This window comes from Peromyscus eremicus, chromosome 1 (genome assembly GCF_949786415.1).
Source record: "Peromyscus eremicus chromosome 1, PerEre_H2_v1, whole genome shotgun sequence".
Taxonomy (NCBI): Eukaryota; Metazoa; Chordata; class Mammalia; order Rodentia; family Cricetidae; genus Peromyscus; species Peromyscus eremicus.
The window spans coordinates 51,456,662-51,476,723 of NC_081416.1; the positions used below are offsets into that span (position 1 = coordinate 51,456,662).

General features: G+C 50.6%; 3 protein-coding genes and 1 long non-coding RNA gene across 9 annotated transcripts in view; 1 reads left to right on the forward strand and 3 right to left on the reverse strand.

The window, feature by feature from the left end:
- Rab3il1 (RAB3A interacting protein like 1) overlaps positions 1 to 1,038 on the reverse strand; it is a 39,607-nt gene extending 38,569 nt beyond the window's left edge. For 3 of the 4 annotated variants that reach the window (XM_059261032.1, XM_059261050.1, XM_059261041.1), the window contains exon 1: positions 481 to 1,038. The gene's annotated coding sequence lies outside the window, so the exon portion shown is untranslated. The remainder of the gene's footprint in view (positions 1 to 480) is intronic. The other variant, XM_059261059.1, reaches the window with a different exon arrangement.
- Positions 1,039 to 1,097: 59 nt separating this feature from the next.
- On the forward strand, positions 1,098 to 16,248 carry Best1 (bestrophin 1). 2 transcript variants are annotated; one of them, XM_059261071.1, is made up of 12 exons: positions 1,098 to 1,248; positions 5,648 to 5,835; positions 8,371 to 8,465; positions 8,700 to 8,933; positions 9,541 to 9,695; positions 10,053 to 10,130; positions 10,952 to 11,104; positions 12,123 to 12,203; positions 12,531 to 12,682; positions 14,371 to 14,717; positions 15,024 to 15,198; positions 16,004 to 16,248. In XM_059261071.1, the coding sequence occupies exons 2-12, from the start codon at positions 5,684 to 5,686 to the stop codon at positions 16,020 to 16,022; spliced, it is 1,641 nt and encodes a 546-aa protein (XP_059117054.1). In that variant the 5' UTR covers positions 1,098 to 1,248; positions 5,648 to 5,683; the 3' UTR covers positions 16,023 to 16,248. The 2 variants fall into 2 exon arrangements, with proteins under 2 accessions (XP_059117054.1, XP_059117060.1); XM_059261077.1 differs by lacking the exon at positions 8,371 to 8,465.
- LOC131909458 (uncharacterized) lies at positions 3,444 to 8,686 on the reverse strand. 2 transcript variants are annotated; one of them, XR_009378852.1, is made up of 4 exons: positions 8,361 to 8,686; positions 7,384 to 7,440; positions 5,699 to 5,909; positions 3,444 to 5,154 (listed from the first exon to the last, which is right to left on the reverse strand). It is a non-coding gene; the product is annotated as an uncharacterized LOC131909458 (long non-coding RNA). The 2 variants fall into 2 exon arrangements; XR_009378853.1 differs by lacking the exon at positions 8,361 to 8,686 and adding an exon at positions 8,242 to 8,354.
- Positions 16,249 to 16,333: 85 nt separating the features above from the next.
- Fth1 (ferritin heavy chain 1) lies at positions 16,334 to 18,851 on the reverse strand. The gene is made up of 4 exons (XM_059261088.1): positions 18,554 to 18,851; positions 17,115 to 17,261; positions 16,745 to 16,870; positions 16,334 to 16,648 (listed from the first exon to the last, which is right to left on the reverse strand). Exons 1-4 carry the CDS (start codon positions 18,665 to 18,667, stop codon positions 16,487 to 16,489), a joined length of 549 nt encoding a protein of 182 aa, XP_059117071.1. The 5' UTR covers positions 18,668 to 18,851; the 3' UTR covers positions 16,334 to 16,486.
- Positions 18,852 to 20,062: the final 1,211 nt, after the last annotated feature.

A 20,062-nucleotide genomic window follows, 5' to 3' on the forward strand; every position in this document is an offset into this window, starting at 1 on the left:
TCTCCACGTAAGAGTCCATGTTCTAGGAGGAGACGGACATGTAAAGCAATTCACTGAAGCCCTTGGAGAAAAAACTATGCCTTCTAGAACCCCGGGAGCTTAGACTATGTAGTACGTAGTTCCATCAAGAACTCATTCATGGGACTGCAGAGGTGGCTCACCAGTTCAGAGAACTGGCTCTTCTTCCGGAGGACCTGGCTTTGAACCCCAGCACCCACATAGTGGTTACAACTGTCTATAACTCAAGTCTCAAGGGACCCTATACCCTCTTCTGGCTGCCAGGGGTATCAGACATGCATGTGTTACCCAGATAAACATGCAGACAAAACATCCATACGCATAAAAACAAAAAAATAAAAACAAATTACTCAGCTCAGCATTACAGTATGTTCTCAGAATGCAGGGGCCCTGGTTTTTAAAACAAATTCATTGAACAGGTGGGGATGGAGTGAAAAGGTGGGGGTATGGTCAGAGCCTCACCTGGCTGGTCTCCACAGGCTGCAGTCCGTGAAGCAGAGCACAGCTCAGGGATCCCAGCTCTCCCCCGGGCTGTGCTGAATTCTCACCTTGTGACTCTTTTTCTGTTGGTTCTGATCTGTTCTGTACTCTCTCGTTGGCCTGATATGGCTTTGGTGATGCTGGACTGATGTATCCCAGCCTTTCCCTGCCTTATGTTGTCATTGTCCCTCTGAAGGGGTCAGAGGTTATGTGTCAGAGTCCCCAGAGCTTTAGCAATCAGGTCTGCCTGGTGTCAGGGAAGAGGTGTTGACTGTCTTCCTTCCTGTCCCTGGAGTGGCACTACTATATGTCCTCTGCCTCCCTGTCCAGCTGTGTTCATCTACCTCTTTCTTCCTCTTGGCTTCTGCCCTGTTTATTCTGTGATTGGCCCAGGGGAGGAAAGTGGGCTGGCAGGCACCCTATGCAGAGCCTGGAGACAGCAGCCAGACCCACTGGGCCCACCCCAGGGTCTCCTGCCTACTGCCCTCTGCCAAGTCTGGTCTTCTTCTACCTGCCTGGCAGAGGTCAGGTCCTCTGTGATGCTCCTGTTGCTATGGTGATCCTAGATGAGAAGGCTATAATGTTCTGGGTCTGGAACTTTCACCCGTTAGCCCAGCTGTGCTCTACCTGCTCCCTGACATGGTTCTCTACCAGGGGGCTCAAGAGCATGGACTCTGCTACCATCAAAGTCTTCTCTGCATATCCCTCATTCCTCAGACCTCCCTTCAACCCCAACAGAGACCCTAACAGGTAAGTCTCAGGTCCTGGATAGCCCCCTTCCAGAGCAGAGGTCATGGTTGGGGGTAGAAAGGGCCCAGGATCCAAAGTCAGAAGACTTAGAGTCCCAGGTCCTAGTCTTAGATCATTGATAGTGATGTGACCTCAGGCAAAAGGTCTGCCTTGCGCTCCAGTGTCCCCTGAGTGTGTTATACTCAACTGTCCCCCAGTAATGCCTCTATGACTTGCCATGGGCTGTTCTTTTGCACTTACATCTCAGTTCTGTGAGCTCCTATTCCTGTTTCAAGCTCCAACTCCAATGCTCCCACTCTGTAAGTTTCCCTGGTCTCTTAGACATTGTTGCTTTCATTTTCTGCAGGAGGTTTTAAAATATTTCTCTAATTGTCACTCAACTCTGACTTCTTAGAGGCAGGAGTTAGAATGGATTCTATGCTGGCATCAGAGATGTTCTGTTGAATAACTTCTTTGTGGCATGGAAAATAAAAAAGAATGGTCTTGGCTGAGTTGTGCACTCTCCTTACAGGAGTCATTCTGGGGTCCTGCATCTTCCCTGGTATGTCTTCGGCTTTACTGTTTACCTGAGGTCTGCTTGGTTGGCTGGAGACGTTTTCGTGTCTGAGATCTGTGGGAGACCATGTCTTATGTTGGAGTGTGCCTAGAGTGGAGTGGGTCCAGGAGCAGCTTGTTCACAGAGTGTCTCTGGAGACATCTTGGCACGTCTAGGGTGGGCAGGGAGCAGCACCATGAAGATGTCTGTAGGGATTGCCGGGCTAATGGTGAGGAGCATGGGTTTCATGGAAAAGGGAAGAAGGGATCCAGCACCTCCCAGCTCTTTCAAAGGATTCTATAGCTACTGGTAATGCTCGGGAGACAATAGAGCCTTCTAAAGCCAGCTCCCATCTTCACTGACACCTGGCCATCTGGACCAGGCAGGCTTCCCCAGCGAGAACCAAGTCAATGGTTCCCTCTAGTGGCCAACATAAGGGATGCAGGAATCCATCAAAGTCAGGGTTTGCTTTTTTTTTTTTTTTTTTTTTAATCTAAAACAATGCTAGCATCACTGTAACCGGAACTTGTTCAACTTTAATTTAAATATATATGTATTTATTAGGCTGTGGCTATTTCTCAGTGGGAGGAGTGCTTGCCTAATATGCATGAAGTCTTGCACTGGATCCCCAGTACTGCATAAACTAGGTATGGTGGTTCACACCTGTAATCTTAGCTCCCAGGAAGTAGAAGCAGGAGCATTAGAAGTTCAAGGTTCTCCTGAGAAACACAAAAAATTCATAGTTATCCTGGGCTCCATGAGAACATGCCTCAAATAAAACATGTTGACGGTGGGGGTATGCATATGTATGTGCACAGACATGCATGTGGAGACCAAGGTCATTGTTGGTTGTCTGTCTCATGGCTCTCCACCTTATTTGTTTGTTTGATACAGGGTCTCACTGTGTATCTCTGGCTGGCCTGACATTCACTATGTAGATCAGGCTGGCCTTGAACTCACAGAGATCTGCCTGCCTCTGCTTCCCAAGGGATGCAATTAGAGACATATGCCACCACACCTAACCACCACCTTATTTTTTTGAGACAGGGTCTCTTCACTGAACCTGGAGCCCACACTGACCAGAACAGCTGGCCAGTGAGTTCCAGGTATCCTACTGTCTGTCCCACTCAGCACCAGGGTCATAGAGGCATGTCATACCCCGCTTTTTACATGGGTAGGTGCTGCAGATCCAAACTCATACCCTCATGTGGACATGGCAAACATCTGTGTGTGTGTGTGTGTGTGTGTGTGTGTGTGTGTGTGTGTGTGTGTGTAAAACCACCTGTAGGCTCTCTTCTGAGTGTCAGGGTGTGGTGGGGCAGAGAGGGAAAGCAAAGAAAGAATCCACAGCGATTCTCAGCCCAGGCTGTACATTACAAGTGCAAAGTAGCACTTGGGCCAGGAGAGTCTGCACCTGTCCGATAGGGCCCAAGCACCGTGCTTTGCAGATCTCCCCCGGGTCTGACTTGTCTGTCATTCCTCACTCTCATCCTGCAGCAGAGAAACACTTATTCTCACCCCCCTTTCAGATGAAAAGACTGAGGCCCACATCAGTCCTGTCCCGTCTCTGTCTAACTAAGGACAGGGACAGGGTGGCAGGGTGGTTGGAGGGGTGGCTGCTTTTCCTCCAAGGTTGTGCCGGGTCTCAGCAGACTCTCGGGATAACACCAGCTTTATTGTTCACTGTGATTAGAAAAGCAGTCAAGGTCATGGTAAAAAAGCTATTCCCCCCTTTCTGGACTTACACCGAGTCCAGAATCACCTGCGGCTCAGCCTCCTTAGGGAGTGAAGAGGCGGGAGGAGGGAGGCCCAGGCAGGGAGCAGGAGGCTGGCTTCATTCTAAGGCTCAGGGTCAAACTGTAAATCGGGGCTTCCGGAAGTGTGGTTCCCAAGACCACCCAAATCTCACAGGCTCCTGCAGTACTTGATAAAAACGCAACGTCTCCAAGGACGCAGCACCAGACTCCCGAGAGAGATGCGGAGAAGCTGCGTGTTTGGTAAATGTCTTGGCAACTGTCTCACTCAGTGAAGACTGAGAACCAGTGCTCCCTGGAGTCTGTGCTCTTCGTGTATCTTATCCAGGTGCTCAGGAGAGCCTTCAGAAAAGACTGGTGTGCTAAGGTCGGCCCGGCTGTTGAGATGCCACCCAGCTGCCCCTGGGGGCACGGGTGTTTGCCTTTCTCTCTCTCAGGCTGTCTGGGATTAGATGGCTGGAACAGCAGGCCTTTAGTTTTCTCCCACTAAGCCCGGTCGGTCGCCACACCTGGCCTTCCTGTCCTCTTCTCTTTCTCTACCTGAGGTACCTACTAGTAGGCCCTGCCAACCAATCACAGCCACCACAACCTATGATGTCACCAGCAGCCAATCAGGGCTTCTCACCAGTATATGCAGATTGCTGTTACTTACTATGCTGATGAAATTCCAAAGCAACATAACCTTTTGAGACAAGGATGCTGAGGCCCAGTGAGGGCTAGCACACAGGTCACTAGAAGCCAGTGACGTATAGCAGTGGGCTATCGTTCTTTCTGGAGGGGCTCCCAGAGGCCTGGACAAGACTAATTTTCCTGGGGTCCTGGTACCTTAGATGAGGCTCAATCCTGCCCCCAACTTTCTCTGAAAGACCTCAGGAGTGGGGACAAAGTGGTGGTGGCACAAATTTCTCTATTCCAAAGTTTAGAGCCATGGAAGAGGGGGTGTGAACCCCAGTTCCAGTCCTGTTCTTAGCTCACCACCCCCAGGAAGGAATTAGAGGAACATTGCCCGGGCGGTGCTGGTTGCTGCTCTTGAGCAGATTACAAGAGGGGCCGAGACAAGGACTCCTTTGTGGAAGCTTTGGCTTAGAAAGTCAGGTGACAACTCAGCACATACGTAGGTGGGCAGTGCCAGCCTCCAAGTATGGACAGGGGTACCCGCCCCAGGGTCTCAGAGAGTCCCAGCAACCCAGTGGCCAGAACTTTTATGAGGTTGCCTGAACTGCCGGAACCCTACCTGTGAGTAGGGGTTGCCCCAGGTGGACAGCGCCAGGGCTTTGCGGGCCTTTAGGGGTGGATGACTGCTCTTGTGTATTCGGGGGTGTGATGGGCACATATTGGCAGCACATGTGGGGGGAGGTGGACTCTGGATGGTGGAAAGGGGGTAGTCAGTCATGGTTTTAATCAGTTTGTACTGAGCATCTGCTCCAAGAACACACTAAGAGTTTCCAGTGGGAGAAGAGAACGAACAGCAGGCAGGAGTATCTTGTGTCACATGACTTCAAGTAGCGACGACATACACCATGTAGAAGGATCGAGCACACTGGGAAGGCACCACTGGTGACAACCGAGGCATTATTTCCAGTAGGATGGCTGGGGACATTTTTCCTAGGAGATGTTCTAAAGTGGAAGTGAGCCGTGGGATTACCTCAGGAAAAGCATCCGTCCCCTGAGGTGGCTACATCAGCAGGTGGAAAGGCCCTGGGGTGGCCATTCAGTCACCATTAGTAGGGCATTCCCTCCTGCCAGGCTAAGTGCTGGGGATGGGGCCATGGCTGTGAACAGGGCTAGCCTGAGTCTCTGAGCTACTCACTCCAGTGTAGTTGAGGAAGCTGGGGAACTGGGCTGAGAACTCACGCCGCCTGGCTCTGAGACCCTGAGCTCTGTGTGAATGTTGATGCTGCCCTGCAGCCGCAAAACCAAGGGCACATGGCAATTCCCAGACCTGCCCAGTGTCTTCTTGTGTTCCTACCCCATCCCTCTGTGTCCCAGGCTGGAAAAATGGAGGCCCCGGGTAGGGCAGGACTCAACTCCTATGAGTCCGTCCCAGACCAGAACTTAGTCTTTGATTCTTTCCTTCCCCTCCCCACGTCACCCTCTGCCTGCTGACCAGGACCCGAGCCCACCTACTGCTGCACAGTGCCAAGCCATGACCGTCACCTACACAAACAAAGTAGCTAATGCCCGTCTCGGTTCCTTCTCCTGCCTGCTCCTGTGTTGGCGTGGCAGCATCTACAAGCTGCTGTGTGGGGAATTCCTCATCTTCATGTTCCTCTACTACGCCATCCGTGGAGTCTATAGGTAAGAGGTTCAGGAAGAAGGGGCGGAGCATCTGGGGGTGGGGTCTAGAGCTCACGGAGGCAGGGTCTCCAGGCCTGCAGGTGGGGTGGAAATGGGGTGAGAGCATCAAGGAGTTGGGGAGGAGTGGGTCCAATGTTCCAGCTAGCTTCTAAGGCTGAGCTGAACTCCTGGGCAGGCCCTGGCCACTGGAGTGAGGCTAGGGAGAAAAAAAAAAAAAAAAAAAAAAGACCCAGAGTTGGGCATGTAGCTCAGAGAAATATTTGCCTGGTATGTGTGTCATTTGGGCTCGATCCCCAACACACACACACACACACACACACACACACACACACACACCCCTGATCTCTCTCTCACACACACATATAAGAAATAAATACGCCGGGCGGTGGTGGCGCACGCCTTTAATCCCAGCACTCGGGAGGCAGAGCCAGGCGGATCTCTGTGAGTTCGAGGCCAGCCTGGGCTACCAAGTGAGTTCCAGGAAAAGTGCAAAGCTACACAGAGAAACCCTGTTTCGAAAAACCAAAAATAAAATAAAATAAAATAAAAATAAAAATAAATAAATACATAAATAAAAAATTTAAAAGCAATCATGTCTACTATGTATTGAAAAATATCAAATACTTGCAGTTTGTTCTAATAACAGTACACTGTTATTTGGTACTTTAAAATTAGAATTTAATTAATTGTCTTTAATTTTTTTAGATTTTAAAATTTTATTTCACATGTATGAGTGTTTGCCTTCATTTATGTCTGTGCACCATGTATGTGACTGGTGCTTGTGGAGGTCAGAAGAGGACATTGAATCCTCTGGAACTGGAGTTACAGATAACTGTGAGTTGCCATGTAGGTGCTGGGAACCAAACTCAGGTCCTCTGCAGGAGCAACAAGTACTCTCAACAAGGGAGCCATTTCTTCGGCCCCAGTTAATTAATTCTTTGAGATAAGGTCTTGCTATATAGCCCTGACTATCCTAGAACCCTTATGTAGACAAGGTCACCTCAAACTTGCAGTGGGGTGCTTCACTTGCCCTCTGCCTCCCAAGTGCTAGGATCACAGGCAGGAGCCACCATACCAAGTTAGAACTTACTTGATTTATAATTTATTTATTTTTGAGACAAGGTCTCTCTAACTTAGCCTTGGCTGTCCTGCAACTCTCTATATAGACCAGGCTGGCCTTGAACTCACAGAGATCTACCCGCCTCTGCCTCCTGAGTGCTGGGATTAAAGCCGGGCTAAAAGTTTGTTTGTTTGTTCTTATAAAGGAAAACATTTAATTGGTGGCTTACAGTTTAGAGGTTCAGTCCATTATCATGGTGGGACATGATGGTATGTGTGCAGACAGACGTGCTGCTGGAGAAAGAGTTGAGAGTTCTACATCTTGCGCAAGCAACAGAAAGTGAACTCTAAAAGTTATTTTTAAAAGCATTTTGTTTGTAGGAAAATTAAGTAGACGATACAGAGATTTCTCTTCTGTGCCCATTCCACCCTCTGCTTTAGCAAAGCACAGTTGCACACTGGCACATTCGCTGCAGTCAGTGAACTTACCTTGTGTTGCTAGAAGTCCATAGTTTTCACTAGGGTTCATTCATGGTGTCCTGCATCCTATGGGTTTGGACAGATGTATCTTACATGACATGTATGTACCACTAGAATATCATCAAGAGTCACTTCATTGCCCTAAAACTCAATGCTCAGCCTGGCCATCCCTCTCCACTTTGTGTGTGTGTGTGTGTGTGTGTGTGTGTGTGTGTGTGTGTGTGTGTGGTGTGACACCATGGCTGGGTTCAATCCCATATATGGTGCCAAGATTGAACCTATGAACTTACTTGTGCTAGGCAAGCACTATACCAGCTGAGCTACCAAGCCTTTTATCTTATACTTTTTAAAAATACCAAACACTTTGTTTCTACCTGCTTTTACGTATTTTTTAATATTTATTTATTTTTATGTGTATGAGTGTTTTACCTGTATGTATGCATGTATGTGCACCATGTATGTGCATTGCTCAAGGAGGCCAGAAGAGGGCATCAGATCTCCTTGGAACTGGAGTTATAAATAGTTCTAAGCTGCCATGTGGGTGCTGGGAACTAAATCTGGTTCTTCTGCAAGTGCAACAAGTGTTCTTAACCACTAAGCTATCATTCTAGCTCCCCTCAACCACTTTTAAACAACTGTCCCTGGGCTTGTTTAAAAGGGTCAGTAAAGGACTTGGGTATATAATATATCTCAGTGCTGGAGTGTTTTCCTGACATAGGCGAGGGCTGGGTTCCATTACCAACGTGTCAACACACCAACCACTACCACCACCACCACCACCACCGCCACCACCACCACCACCACCACCACCACCACCCCACATACACACGTTCAAAATGCTGGAAGTAACCCATTCCGAGAACCCACCTCAGCCAGAGGGGGACCCTGAGCCAGACCAGTTGAAAGGACATCACCCAGATAGCCCCGCTCTTCCCCTGGGCCGGGAGTAGGGACACATTCTTAGACACTTCCTCTCAATGCCTCACCCACTCCCAGAATGGCTCTCTCGAATGAACAGCAGCTGTTGTTTGAGAAGCTGGCTCTGTACTGCGACAGCTACATTCAGCTCATCCCTATATCCTTTGTTCTGGGTGAGCGCCCCCTTGCGGCTGTTGGGGTCCAGTGGTCGCCCCCTAGCCCCAGACACACACGGGCGGACCTCCACCAGAGGCGGGGAGTGGGGTAAGGTGGGCCAGTGGCCTTCTAAAAACGTTGAGGCTGGGCCCACATGTATCAGGAAGTCGGAGAGACCGGCGCTTCACCCGGCGCTGGTCTCTGGCCACAGCCCGGCCCCTCGGCCCTCGGCCCTCATCCCTCCTGCCCAGGTTTCTATGTGACGTTGGTGGTGACCCGCTGGTGGAACCAGTACGAGAGCTTGCCTTGGCCGGACCGCCTTATGAGCCAGGTGTCAGGCTTCGTGGAGGGCAAGGACGAGCAAGGTCGGCTGCTGCGGCGCACACTCATCCGCTATGCCATCCTGGGCCAAGTGCTTATCCTGCGCAGCGTCAGCACCGCGGTCTTCAAGCGCTTTCCCACTCTTCTGCACCTGGTGCGAGCAGGTAGGCAGTATCTGGAGTGGGCGGGGCCGCAGGGCCGGAGCTGACCCGAGGCGTGGCCTGAGACTCGGAGTGACGGGAGCTGACGCTGGGTGGAGCCAGAGTCCTGCGGACTTGAAGAGGGTGAGGTGGGGCAGGACTGATGGGGTCAGAATTGGGACAGAATTGGGCAGGCCAGAATCAGTGCTAGAAGTGGGGCGAGGCCAGAATAAACGAAAAAGGTAGGGATTTGAGAAAGGTCAAGAACCTTTCAGGGAGAAGGGAAAAAGTTGGGGCTTGGGGACTAATGGAATTCGGATCTACCTCCTTTCTCTCTGCCTGTCCTGATCTCCGGTTTCCCGACTTGATGGCTTGACAGGGGTCCCTAGCTTTCCCTTGACTTTTTTTTCCGGGGCCTGACTCTAGCTAATAAGAAAGCCCTCTGCACTCCCACCTCCTGTCCCGTGTGGTCCAGAACAGCGCCTAACTGGGGCTCGGTAATTTTGAGTGCCGAAATAAACGATAAAAGAGCACAGAAATCCCTAGGTGCTCAGACAGGCTGGCTGGGTTTCCCGGTGCAGGCTGCTTCTTTTGCAGGATTACCCGATTCCTTGTCCACTCTGCCCTGCAGGCTTTATGACCAATGAGGAGTATAAGCATTTGCAGAAGTTGGGCCTACCACACAACTCATTCTGGGTGCCCTGGGTGTGGTTTGCCAACCTGTCAATGAAGGCCTATGTTGGAGGTCGAATCCGGGACACTGTCTTGCTCCAGAGCATGATAAACGTGAGCCCACAGATGGGATACAGTGGGACGTGTTGTGGCTTCCTTTAAAGAAAAGGCTGGAGGCTCTGCCCACAGCCTGTCCTGGTGGTGTATGATATTTTCCAACAAGATTCCACAGCACAAGGTGGCCCCTCTCCAAATCTCCCCTCTGTCCCCTCTCTGAGTGAGACTGTGAAGTCCTGGCTCCTTTTTGCTAGATGAAGCTACTAGGACACAGAGAGGTCTAGTGAGCTGCCTATGACCACACAGCCAAGGCTGTTCCATGAACACCATTGCATTATATCTGGGGAAGAGCTGCGGGAGAGTCTGGGGAAGCAGGTGGTGGCCAGCACCTGCTCCTTCTCCCCCATCCTCCAGGAGATGTGCACCTTGCGCACTCAGTGTGGACATCTGTATGCCTACGACTGGATCAGCATCCCACTGGTGTACACACAGGTAAAGACGAGACTGGTGAGGCTGTCCCTGTGGGAAATGGGTGGCTAGGAAGATCCAGAAAGCACACTTCCCTAGGGACTGAGTACAGCTCTCATCCTGGGAGTTAGGTCTGGACTTGGAAAATTCTTTCTAGCACTGAGGTCAGCATCTGTGCCCCTGTCTGGTCCAGCCCAGCAGAGGGAGTGAGACCATCCTGGTCTTAAGAGGGGGCAAATGGCCCGGGCGGTGGTGACACACCCTTTAATCCCCGCACTTGGGAGGCAGAGCCAGGCGGATCTCTGTGAGTTCGAGGCCAGCTTGGTGTACAGAGCAAGATCCAGGACAGGCACCAAAACTACCCAGAGAAACCCTGTCTCGGAGGAAAAAAAAAAAAAAAAAAAAAAAAAGAGGGGGCAAATGGAGTGGGTAAGCTCACTGGGTAGTGTTGCCACATGCATTAATCCCTCCCTGGGTTTGATCTTCGGCATCTCATGAAACTGGACATAGTGGCACACACCTGTATTTCCAGCACTAGGGATCTGGTGACCAGAGGATCAGAGGTTCAAGGTCATCCTTGGCTATATAGTGAGTGTCATGCCAGCCTGGGCTACATGAGACCCTGCCTCAAAAAACAAAAGCAAACAAAACACACACATACACACACACACACACAAAAAAAAAAAAAAAAGAAAAAGAAAAAAGAAAAAGAAAAAAAAGAAAAGAAAGACAAACAGAAACCCAGTCACGTGAGTGTGGTCAGAGCAAGGCTTTGGACTCAAAGCTTCCAACTCCAGGGTCTCTGCTTAGCCCTTTTCTGTCCCCTGTGGCTCCTCCCCTCCCAGGTGGTGACAGTGGCAGTGTACAGCTTTTTCCTCGCATGCTTGGTGGGGCGACAGTTTTTGAACCCGGCCAAGAACTACCCCGGCCACGAGATGGACCTCGTCGTGCCTGTCTTCACCATCCTACAATTCCTATTTTACATGGGCTGGCTGAAGGTAGGCCTCACCGGATACCGCCCTGCCCCGTGCGATCGATCGGCATGGCCAGAGGGGTCATGGCCAGCAGCCACCTGAGAGGAAGACAAAGCAGCTAAAAAAGAAGGTCACGCATATCACACATGCGTGAGCAAATACACAGAAACTATTTTGTCCAACACACGCGCGCGCGCGCACACACACACACCCCACACACACAGAGAGAAGGAGAAGGAGAGATTCTAGTCTAATATACCTTCTCCCAGTTACCTTTGTTTTCTAAAGACTTAACTAGTTTATACTACCTTTATGCTTAAAATTATCTGAGGTGCCTCACTAGCTATCAGGATGTGCCCTGGACCCACAGAACAATCATCACCCCTGTGGAGCTTTGCTTTAGTATTTTTTTAAATTTTTTTTATTTTCATTTTATCCATATGAGTGTTTTGCCTGCATGTATGTAAGTGTACTGTCCACATTCAGTGCCCCAAAGAGGTCACTGGAGCTCCTGGAACTGGAGTTACAGATGGTTGTGAGTGCCCACGTGGTTGCTGGAAATTGGACTCAGGTTCTCTGGAAGAGCAGCCAGTGCTCTTAACCGCTGAGCCACTTCTCCAGCCCTTGCTTTAGTATTTTAGATATTAGTGTCCAGGAAACTCCCCTCCTGGCCACTGTAATTCAGCACAGCCTCAGCATTTATCTCTAATACCATAAAACAACAAATACGTGCATATTGGAAGATAAATAAGTGTACCAAAAAGCAATGCAACTTGAGGTGAGCTAGTTACATGGGTGATCAAAGTGGTGATTTGGCTGAGTGACACAGGAAGGGACAGCTGTGGTCTTCAGAGGAGAGACCAAGAACATGGAAGCCCCATGGGGAGGGTGCTGGGGCCCAATACTGTGGCCTTGCAGACAGTTGTTAGGCAGGAAAGGCATCGTGAGGGAGTGGCTATGGCAGGACCCAAGGCTTAGGATGGAAACCAGAGTGTCAAGGTTCTCAGAGCCTCACCCCCCACCACCACCCCCATCCCCAAAGGTGGCAGAGCAGCTCATCAACCCCTTCGGAGAGGATGACGATGATTTTGAGACCAACTGGATCATTGACAGAAACCTGCAGGTATGGGGGGGTGGGGGCGGGGGCTGTGTCATGGACCCTTCTCAAACTGGATCCAAAGAGGGGACTCAGCATTTTTCCAGGGAGACCCTACAGTAAATTGTCTTCCCCTTCTCAAACATCAGCCCTTTTCTCAGTCAATCATTCACTCCCAGGATTCACATCTCAGCTTCGGAGGCTGCAAGTAAGCATCAGTCTCTTCAGTACCACAGGTGGGGAAACTGAGGCCCGGAGAGAGCAAACTGATGATTCCTAAGGCATCAGGCAAGCTCATGTTCCCGTCTGGGCTACTCATTCTATTGGATACCCACCTCTGTCCTTGGCAACCAGGTATCCCTGTTGTCTGTGGATGAGATGCACCAGGATTTGCCTCCCATGGAGCGTGATATGTACTGGAATGAGGCAGAGCCTCAGCCACCCTACACAGCTGCTTCTGTCCAGTATCGTCGACCTTCCTTCTTGGGCTCCACCTTCAACATCAGGTAGGCAGTGCCAGAGACCTGGTTGAGAAAAACCTCAAGTATAAGGCTTCCTAGCAACTTGGAACAGCTGTTGCTATTACATGAGGCAAGCCCAGTAAGGGCTAGCTAGTCGACTATGCTGTAGGAGACAGGGTCTCCTGAATAGACTGTCCTGCAGAGAAAAGGCTTCCTTCCACCCACAGTGGCCGCTCTCTCCTCTGTACAATCCCATTTCATCTGAATTCCTCCCAGATACAGTGGGCCAAAAGGGCCATCCCACACAGTCCTCTGGATGACAGGGGAGAAGGCTCTGGAGTATCTGATGTGCTTGCACACTGTACTATGCTGTCCTCTCTGTTCGTTTATGACCCAGTCCATTGAACTGAAATTAGAATTAACTGGGAACATTTTGGAAGATGTTTTGAACCTGTTTCTTCTGAACACCAGCATTGAACCTGGGGTGGGTACCAGAGGGTAAGGGTAATAATACATAAGCCCTGCCTCCAGGGACTGTGCAAGCTAGTGAGCTGAGCAGGCTCCAACCCATGGTCAAGGACTGGGCAGGACGCAATGTAACAGAGGTTGCCTTTGGCTAAGACGTGACCTCTTTCTGGCCTGCACTTAGGTCTTAAAGCCAGGGAGACTTTGGATGAGGGCCAGGGCTTTTTCTTACAGGTTAAAGGTCCTGGAGCCTCAGGAAGTCTGCTGCCAGGAAGCCAAACACCTTTTGTTAGATGTTGCTCCCCACCAGGAAGCAAATTTGCAGTTTGCCTAGACACTGCTAGGGCTTATCTGAGCTGCTTCCCCAGGAGCAGATAGATGTTCCGATTGCCTGGAGAAAGATGCTTGAACAGGGGGGCTGATGAAAAGGAGCCGGTGGGGTTCAGGGAATTACTGTTTGATCTCCAGAACACCTGTCCCAGTGACAAGCATGGTGGCATGTACTTGTAATCTCAGTGCAGAGGCAGAGACAGAAGACCCGTGGAGACTGTTGGCCAGATAGTCTAGCCTAACCGTGAGCTTGAGGCTAATGGGAGATTTGGTCCCAAAGAATGTGGATTGCTTTCCTGAGGATGGAAGCGGATTGTCCTCTGGTCTTCACACAGGCAGACACAAGTACACTCATCCACATATGGACACACACACACACACACACACACACACACACACACACCCCAAATCTGTAATGTTAGGCTGGGGAGTTGGATGTTGCCAGTGAATCAGAGGGAGCCTAAGGTGAGCTGGGCCATGAGGGACTCCCTGGGAAGTGCAGAATCCACCAGGGGAGCTGACAGCTGAGGCACTGAGAAGGCTGTGCAGCCTTGGTCCTGGGCAGGCACTTGCTCCCATCTTTTCTTGGTCCACCCATAAAGCAGCAGTCCACAGAAGTCTTGGATCAGGCCTTATTTATTAAAGGATGAAATGGATGTAACATATTCTTGAATACAGAATGAAACAGCATTGCTGCCTCTTCATCCACCAGGGAGGGATGGGGAAAGGTCCAGACTAGGTCACTGAGCTGTGGCGTCAGGAGGCCTTCCACCATCCAAGGGGCCCCACGACCCTCTCCCTCATTCTTAAAGCTTCAGGTAGCCTTAGAGAAAACCACACCCATCGGGCCAACCTGCTCCATTCCATTGGTCATTAGACCAAATGGCCAAATTCCCACAACACACCCACTCAGTCCTGTGCATCCCTTTTCCTTCCAGCCTGGACAAAGAAGACATGGAGTTTCAGTCAAATGAGGATGATGAAGATGAGGAGAACCCTGGCGGCATCATTGGACGCTTCTTAGGGCTGCAGTCCACTGATCACCATCCTCCCAGGACAGATTCAAAGACCAAACTATTGTGGTCCAAGAAGGACCCCTACCTCGAGGGCCATAAGGCCAAGCAGGAAGATAATGCCTGGAAACTTAAGGGTCTGGATACCTTCAGGGCCACTCCACTGTTTGAAAGGCCAGGCTACCACAGTGCCCCACAGACACCACTCAGCCATACTCCCATGGTCTTCCCTCCTGAGCAGTCAGCAGCCTCCAAGCCTTACTTAGTCACAGGTATAGACACTAAAGACAAAAACCTAACACCCATGGCTTCTGAGACCAAGAACACTTTCTTTTATAGGTTTATTTTTACTTTATGTACGTTGTGTGAGTCTTTGAGTATATGCCACATGTGTGCTGGTAACCCTCAGAGGCCAGAAGAGGGTGTTTGATCTGCTGGAGCTGGAGTTATAGGCAGCTGTGAGCTGCCGGATGCAGGTGCTGGGAACCAAACTCAGGTCCTCTGGAAGAGCAGGAAGTGCTCTTGACTGCTGAGCTATGCCTCCAGCCCCATCAAGAACACGTTTGAATTGCTCCTAGGTGATGGGCATTCCCGAGAGCACCAAACAAAGAGGAAAACTGTGGAGTTTAACTTGAACATTCCGAAGAAGAGCCCCACAGAACGTACTAGAAAACACCATTTGGACCAGGGGCCAACCAACACACACACTACACGGAAGGAGCACGTAGAGCCCCATCCCACCTTGGAAAACAGGTCTGTCCACCTGGACCAGGAGCTGTATCCCCCATGCCTGTGACCCCAGTTTCCCAAGATTCCATTATTGCTGATGGGTGGGGGAACTTATGTCCCTACACTAGGGGGTGTTATTAACAGCCACCTTGCAAGAACCATGTGATGGGAGGCCTTTTGCCCACTTCACCTAAGAGCTTGACATCAGCAGAAACACTTCCAGAAAAGTAAAACTGCGCTAACAGAATGCTGAAGGGAGCGCTATCTTGGGGAAGGGGGCAGTTGGCCACACTGTTTAGTTTTTGCGGGGATGGATGGATGGTACCACAGAGCCTTGAGACAGACCTGAGACTCTAGATAGGCTGTAGCCCAAGGACCAGCCTTACTGCTCTATCAGCTGGATGGCCAACACTTGCCTATAGCCCATACCCAAGCACTTGTACTTCTTTTCAAGGCACTGGCCATAAGGTCTCCTGGGATACCTTCTCAGGGCTTTGGGGCCTCATTTAATACTTCCAAAAAAGCCTAAAAGCTATGGTTATTTCTCTTTTAAATTTCTTGGACACTTTTGCCCAGTTAGAAACATTCCATGGGGAGTCCTAACTTCCCACACTTTCCCATTCTTGGTTTCATTTGTGATCAGAACATCCCTTTTTTTGTAAAAGGAAACAAAAAAAAAAAGGGCAACAACAATTCCTATCTTGCTTCTGGGGCTGGACATTAACTTTTATAGATCACCTGGGTATGTTTAAGACCAGCTTCAACCTTTGTCCTCATAAATCAAGCACCTTCCCAACTCATGCTGGGAACTTTCTCCAATCTTCCACAGGGATGAAGCTGGCACCTAACCTGTTCCTAAGACTGATGCTTCACGGCCTGGTCCTCACCTGCACGAATGCCAGCAGGACACTGACCCAGTCAGAGGCACACAGTGTGTGAGACACCCGAGAGTATGTTCCCATGACAGTCTGGCAAGTAATTCAGAACCAGGGGTGCTGAGTCCTGTCTGAACACACCTGTGTCTTACGGTCTTTCCCAAACTAAGGAGTTTAATAAATATAAGTGTTCTTTTTAGTTGTTTCAGTGTCATTAGAGTAACAGTGACACCAATAGCGACACAGCTGGAAGCTGACACACCTTCAATCTCAAGGACTGCGGCTGGGTACCAAAATTCTTTATTTGAAGAAATGGTACAAATTAAAGAACTTAAGCGGATGTTTTGGTGCGACTTTTAGAAAAGATAAAGGCAGCCCGACATGCATGCACGGCCTCAGTGACCAGTAAAGTCACTCGTGGCTTTGGGGAAGTCAGCTCAGCTCTCATCACTGTGTCCCAGGGTGTGCTTGTCAAAGAGATATTCTGCCAGGCCGGCTTCAGGGGCTCCCATCTTGCGGAGGTTGGTCACGTGGTCACCCAGTTCCTTGATGGATTTCACCTGCTCGTTCAGGTAATGGGTCTCAATGAAGTCACACAACTAGGAAAGAGAACACGGGAGAAGGTTATTGGCCAGCTCTCCCAAGCCCCGTGGCAATGACTACCTCCATTCATGCCCCGTGTTTCCCATACTCACGTGGGGGTCATTCTTGTCAGTAGCCAGTTTGTGCAGTTCCAGTAGTGACTGATTCACACTCTTCTCCAAGTGCAGTGCACACTCCATCGCATTCAGCCCGTTCTCCCAGTCATCACGGTCTGGTTTCTGAACAGAACATTAGGTCAATTCATCTGCAGTCTCTACCAATCAACCCGTAGTAAACACCTCACACCTAACCACCATTCTTTGCCCTGAGTTTCCTCTGACAAGTTTTCCCCGTAACATGCTTGCTCACTGCTGTGTGCCAACTCTGGTGTCAGTCCCCTAAAAAGGGGACAAGGGCAAAAGCCCAGAGTAGCCTCATAAGGGTTAACTGCTCATTTGAGGCACCCCTAGATCTTCTGCTCACCTTGATATCCTGCAGGAAGATTCGGCCACCTCGTTGGTTCTGCAGCTTCATCAGTTTCTCAGCATGCTCCCTCTCCTCGTGAGATTGGTGGAGAAAGTATTTGGCAAAGTTCCTCAGAGCTACATCATCCCGGTCGAAGTAGCAAGACTGAAAGCAGAAAGAGTACGTGTTATGGGGTTCCCACAGCAAGGCAGCTGAAGGGCTGTAGGTGGCAGGGCTATTTGCAACCCCACTCGGCCTTTTTTTTTAAAGTACAGGAGGAGGGGAGGACTTTGGGACTTGGCTTCAGCAAATGTCCTATGGTTCTGTATTAGTGCAGAGGAAAAAAAAAATTTTTTCCCCCCGAGACAGGGTTTCTCTGTGTAGTTTTGGTTCCTGTCCTGAATCTCACTCTAGACCAGGCTGGCCTCAACTCAGAGATCCGCCTGCCTCCGCCTCCCCGGCGATGAGATTAAAGGCGTGCGCCACTACCGCCTGTCGAGTAAAAAAATTTAAGCCAAGGCTTAAATTAAATCTACTCGTCTGAGGAGAGTGCTAAAGTACCCTGCACTGGGAAGCCATTTTTCTCCTCCTCCTCCACAAATCACGTAAAAAACCAGCTAACATAGGCCTATCTCAAATCTATTTGGAACACACTTATTTTTGGGTAATTTGCACAATCACAAGGCAATCAAAGGGTGATTCTCTCTACACTGCCCCAAACCTGTTTTTTCAGAAACAGATTAGTGCACGGAAAACTTCCTTGCCCAGCAACTGATGGTGGGCTTTATCCAACAACTATCTATTGCTTCTATTAGTAAGCCACAACTCTCTAATGCAAAAACCGACACAGTACTCTGGATGCCTTGAAGGGGCAAGGTCGGGTGATGCTGATGCCTGCAGAAGGAAAGATTTCTAGAGATAATGTTTCAATACAAGTGAGGCTCTGTGATAAGCAGAGCAGAGAGGTGGAGACCGCTGCTTAAGATAGGGTCAGGGTAAGTTCACAAGAGATAAGCCTCTTTGCACCGGGTCCCAACGCTGCCATTCGACACCATGACCAAGCAGACCCGCCATACTCAAGGGGAACTGGAGCTGGATGCACACCGAAGCAGAGTAGTCTGCAGGTCACGTGATCGGAGAGGAGCGGGCAAAAAAAAATGCATCTAACTGCAGATTTGATTGGACGGATTGACAATTGTGCAGCCTTAAGACCTCAAGGTACAGGAGGGTGTGGAACGACGCGCCTGGTCTACGCAAGAGTCACAAGGGGCTAATAGCTCAGACTTGCCACGCCAGGGCTGCCCTGGGAGAGAGCCGGAGCAAACTCCATTTTCCAGAAGGGCGCTGGGAGGCCTGCAGCTGGCCACGCCCCAACCCGTGCCCCATCTGCTCCCCTAGTGGCCCCGGGGTGAAGCCACGCCCGACTCCCGCCCCGCCAAAGGCCAGGCCGCGCTCACCATAGACAGATAGACGTAGGAGGCATACAGTTCCAGGTTGATCTGGCGGTTGATGGCAGCCTCTGAGTCCTGGTGGTAGTTCTGGCGCACTTGCGAGGGAGACGCGGTGGTCATGGCAGCGGCTGGGCGAGGCGCGGTGGCGACGCTGGAGCGGCGAAGCGACGAAGTTGCAAAGGGTTCTGGATCGGAGCAGCCGGCTGGGGTCGGAAGGGTCGAGCGCCGGGTTCCGTTCAAGCACTGTTGAAGCAGGAAACCGCGGCGACTCTGGGCGAGAACGTCTGGCGCAGATGGCCAGCGAGCAGTACTTATAGCGGGAGTCCGCGTCAGGCGCGTCCTGGCCAATCAGCGTCGCGGGCCGCCGAGACCCGCCTCTTCCGGTGGGCGTGTTGCCCAGACCCTCAGGCGCGGGCGGGGAGGATCTATGTGTGTGAGGCTGCGCAGTGGGCACTGATCCTCTCTGCCAAGAGCAGTGCCTGGCAACAAGCAGGCTGTTCCTGTGCCCCGGGGCGGGCGGTAGTTGGCTCCAGCCCTACTGCAGTGGCATCTGGGCCCTCGGAATCCATGGGGACAGAGGGTGCCGAGGAGGGTGATTTTCAAGTCCCATAGGACATCCCTTAGCTCAGTACGAGTTGTTAAATCGTGACATACGTCAGGCAGTGACTTCGTCTTACAAATAGGAAAATGGAAGCGTGGTGCTGTAGGTGGCGAACGAGTTATAAGTTGGACTGGGAAAGACCAGCTTTCTCTCCTCCAGAGTCTATGCAGAGAAGCGTAAAGGAGGAGTGGGGGGCCTACTGGGGAGGAGGGAGTTCGGGTCTGCCCCGTCATTCTGATTCAATCACTCAAGGCCTTTTGCTGATAGCAAACATGGCTCTCTGGACAGTTGGAAAAAACAAAGGCTGGGCGGGCGTTTTCTCCTGAGAGCAGGGACAGCCTTCTATGGGGGAATCCTGGAGCCAAACGATCTAGGTTTCTGAGAAAGTCCCTGGTGATGCTTAAAATTAAGAGAGGTCTCTGAATTAGAAAAGAAAAGGAGAAGCGACCTGCGTGTGTCTATTTCAAAATGGTCTCCTTTATCTTTCTCAGTAACCTTGGGTTTGTCCTTGGAGAAAAGCTGGTGGGGCTGAATGGCGGGTGACAGGTGCATGAAACATTGGAAGGACAAGCCAACTGTGTGTCTGGAGTTGTGACCCAGCTTCAAAATGGGTGTGAATTCTTAGGTAATAGAACTAGAGGTTAGCCACTGCATCTAGCTAGGCCCTACCATTTATGTCTGCTACCCTCAGTCTAGTCTTTTGAACAGGTGGGAGCCCCGCAGAAGCTTTTCCAGATACTCAAACCTGGAAGCTGGACTTTCAAACATTTTGTTATTACCATTTTTGAGACTATGTTAACAAGGTTACTGTACAGCCCAGACTGGCCGGGGACTCACTATGTAACCCAGGCTGATTCCTGATTCTCCTGCCACAGTTTCCAGAGAGCTGGGATTACACCCCCTCTCCCCTTTTA

Excerpts from the sequence above, each read along its gene's own strand:
- Best1 (XM_059261071.1), top strand. The coding sequence starts at position 5,684 with ATGACCGTCACCTACACAAACAAAGTAGCTAATGCCCGTCTCGGTTCC. Across the intron at positions 12,204-12,530 it reads TCATTGACAGAAACCTGCAG|GTATCCCTGTTGTCTGTGGA; the intron begins GTATGGGGGGGT and ends CTTGGCAACCAG. Across the intron at positions 12,683-14,370 it reads GGCTCCACCTTCAACATCAG|CCTGGACAAAGAAGACATGG; the intron begins GTAGGCAGTGCC and ends TTTTCCTTCCAG.
- Fth1 (XM_059261088.1), bottom strand. The coding sequence starts at position 18,667 with ATGACCACCGCGTCTCCCTCGCAAGTGCGCCAGAACTACCACCAGGAC. Across the intron at positions 17,262-18,553 it reads CCTACGTCTATCTGTCTATG|TCTTGCTACTTCGACCGGGA; the intron begins GTGAGCGCGGCC and ends TTCTGCTTTCAG. Across the intron at positions 16,649-16,744 it reads CTGACAAGAATGACCCCCAC|TTGTGTGACTTCATTGAGAC; the intron begins GTGAGTATGGGA and ends TCTCTTTCCTAG.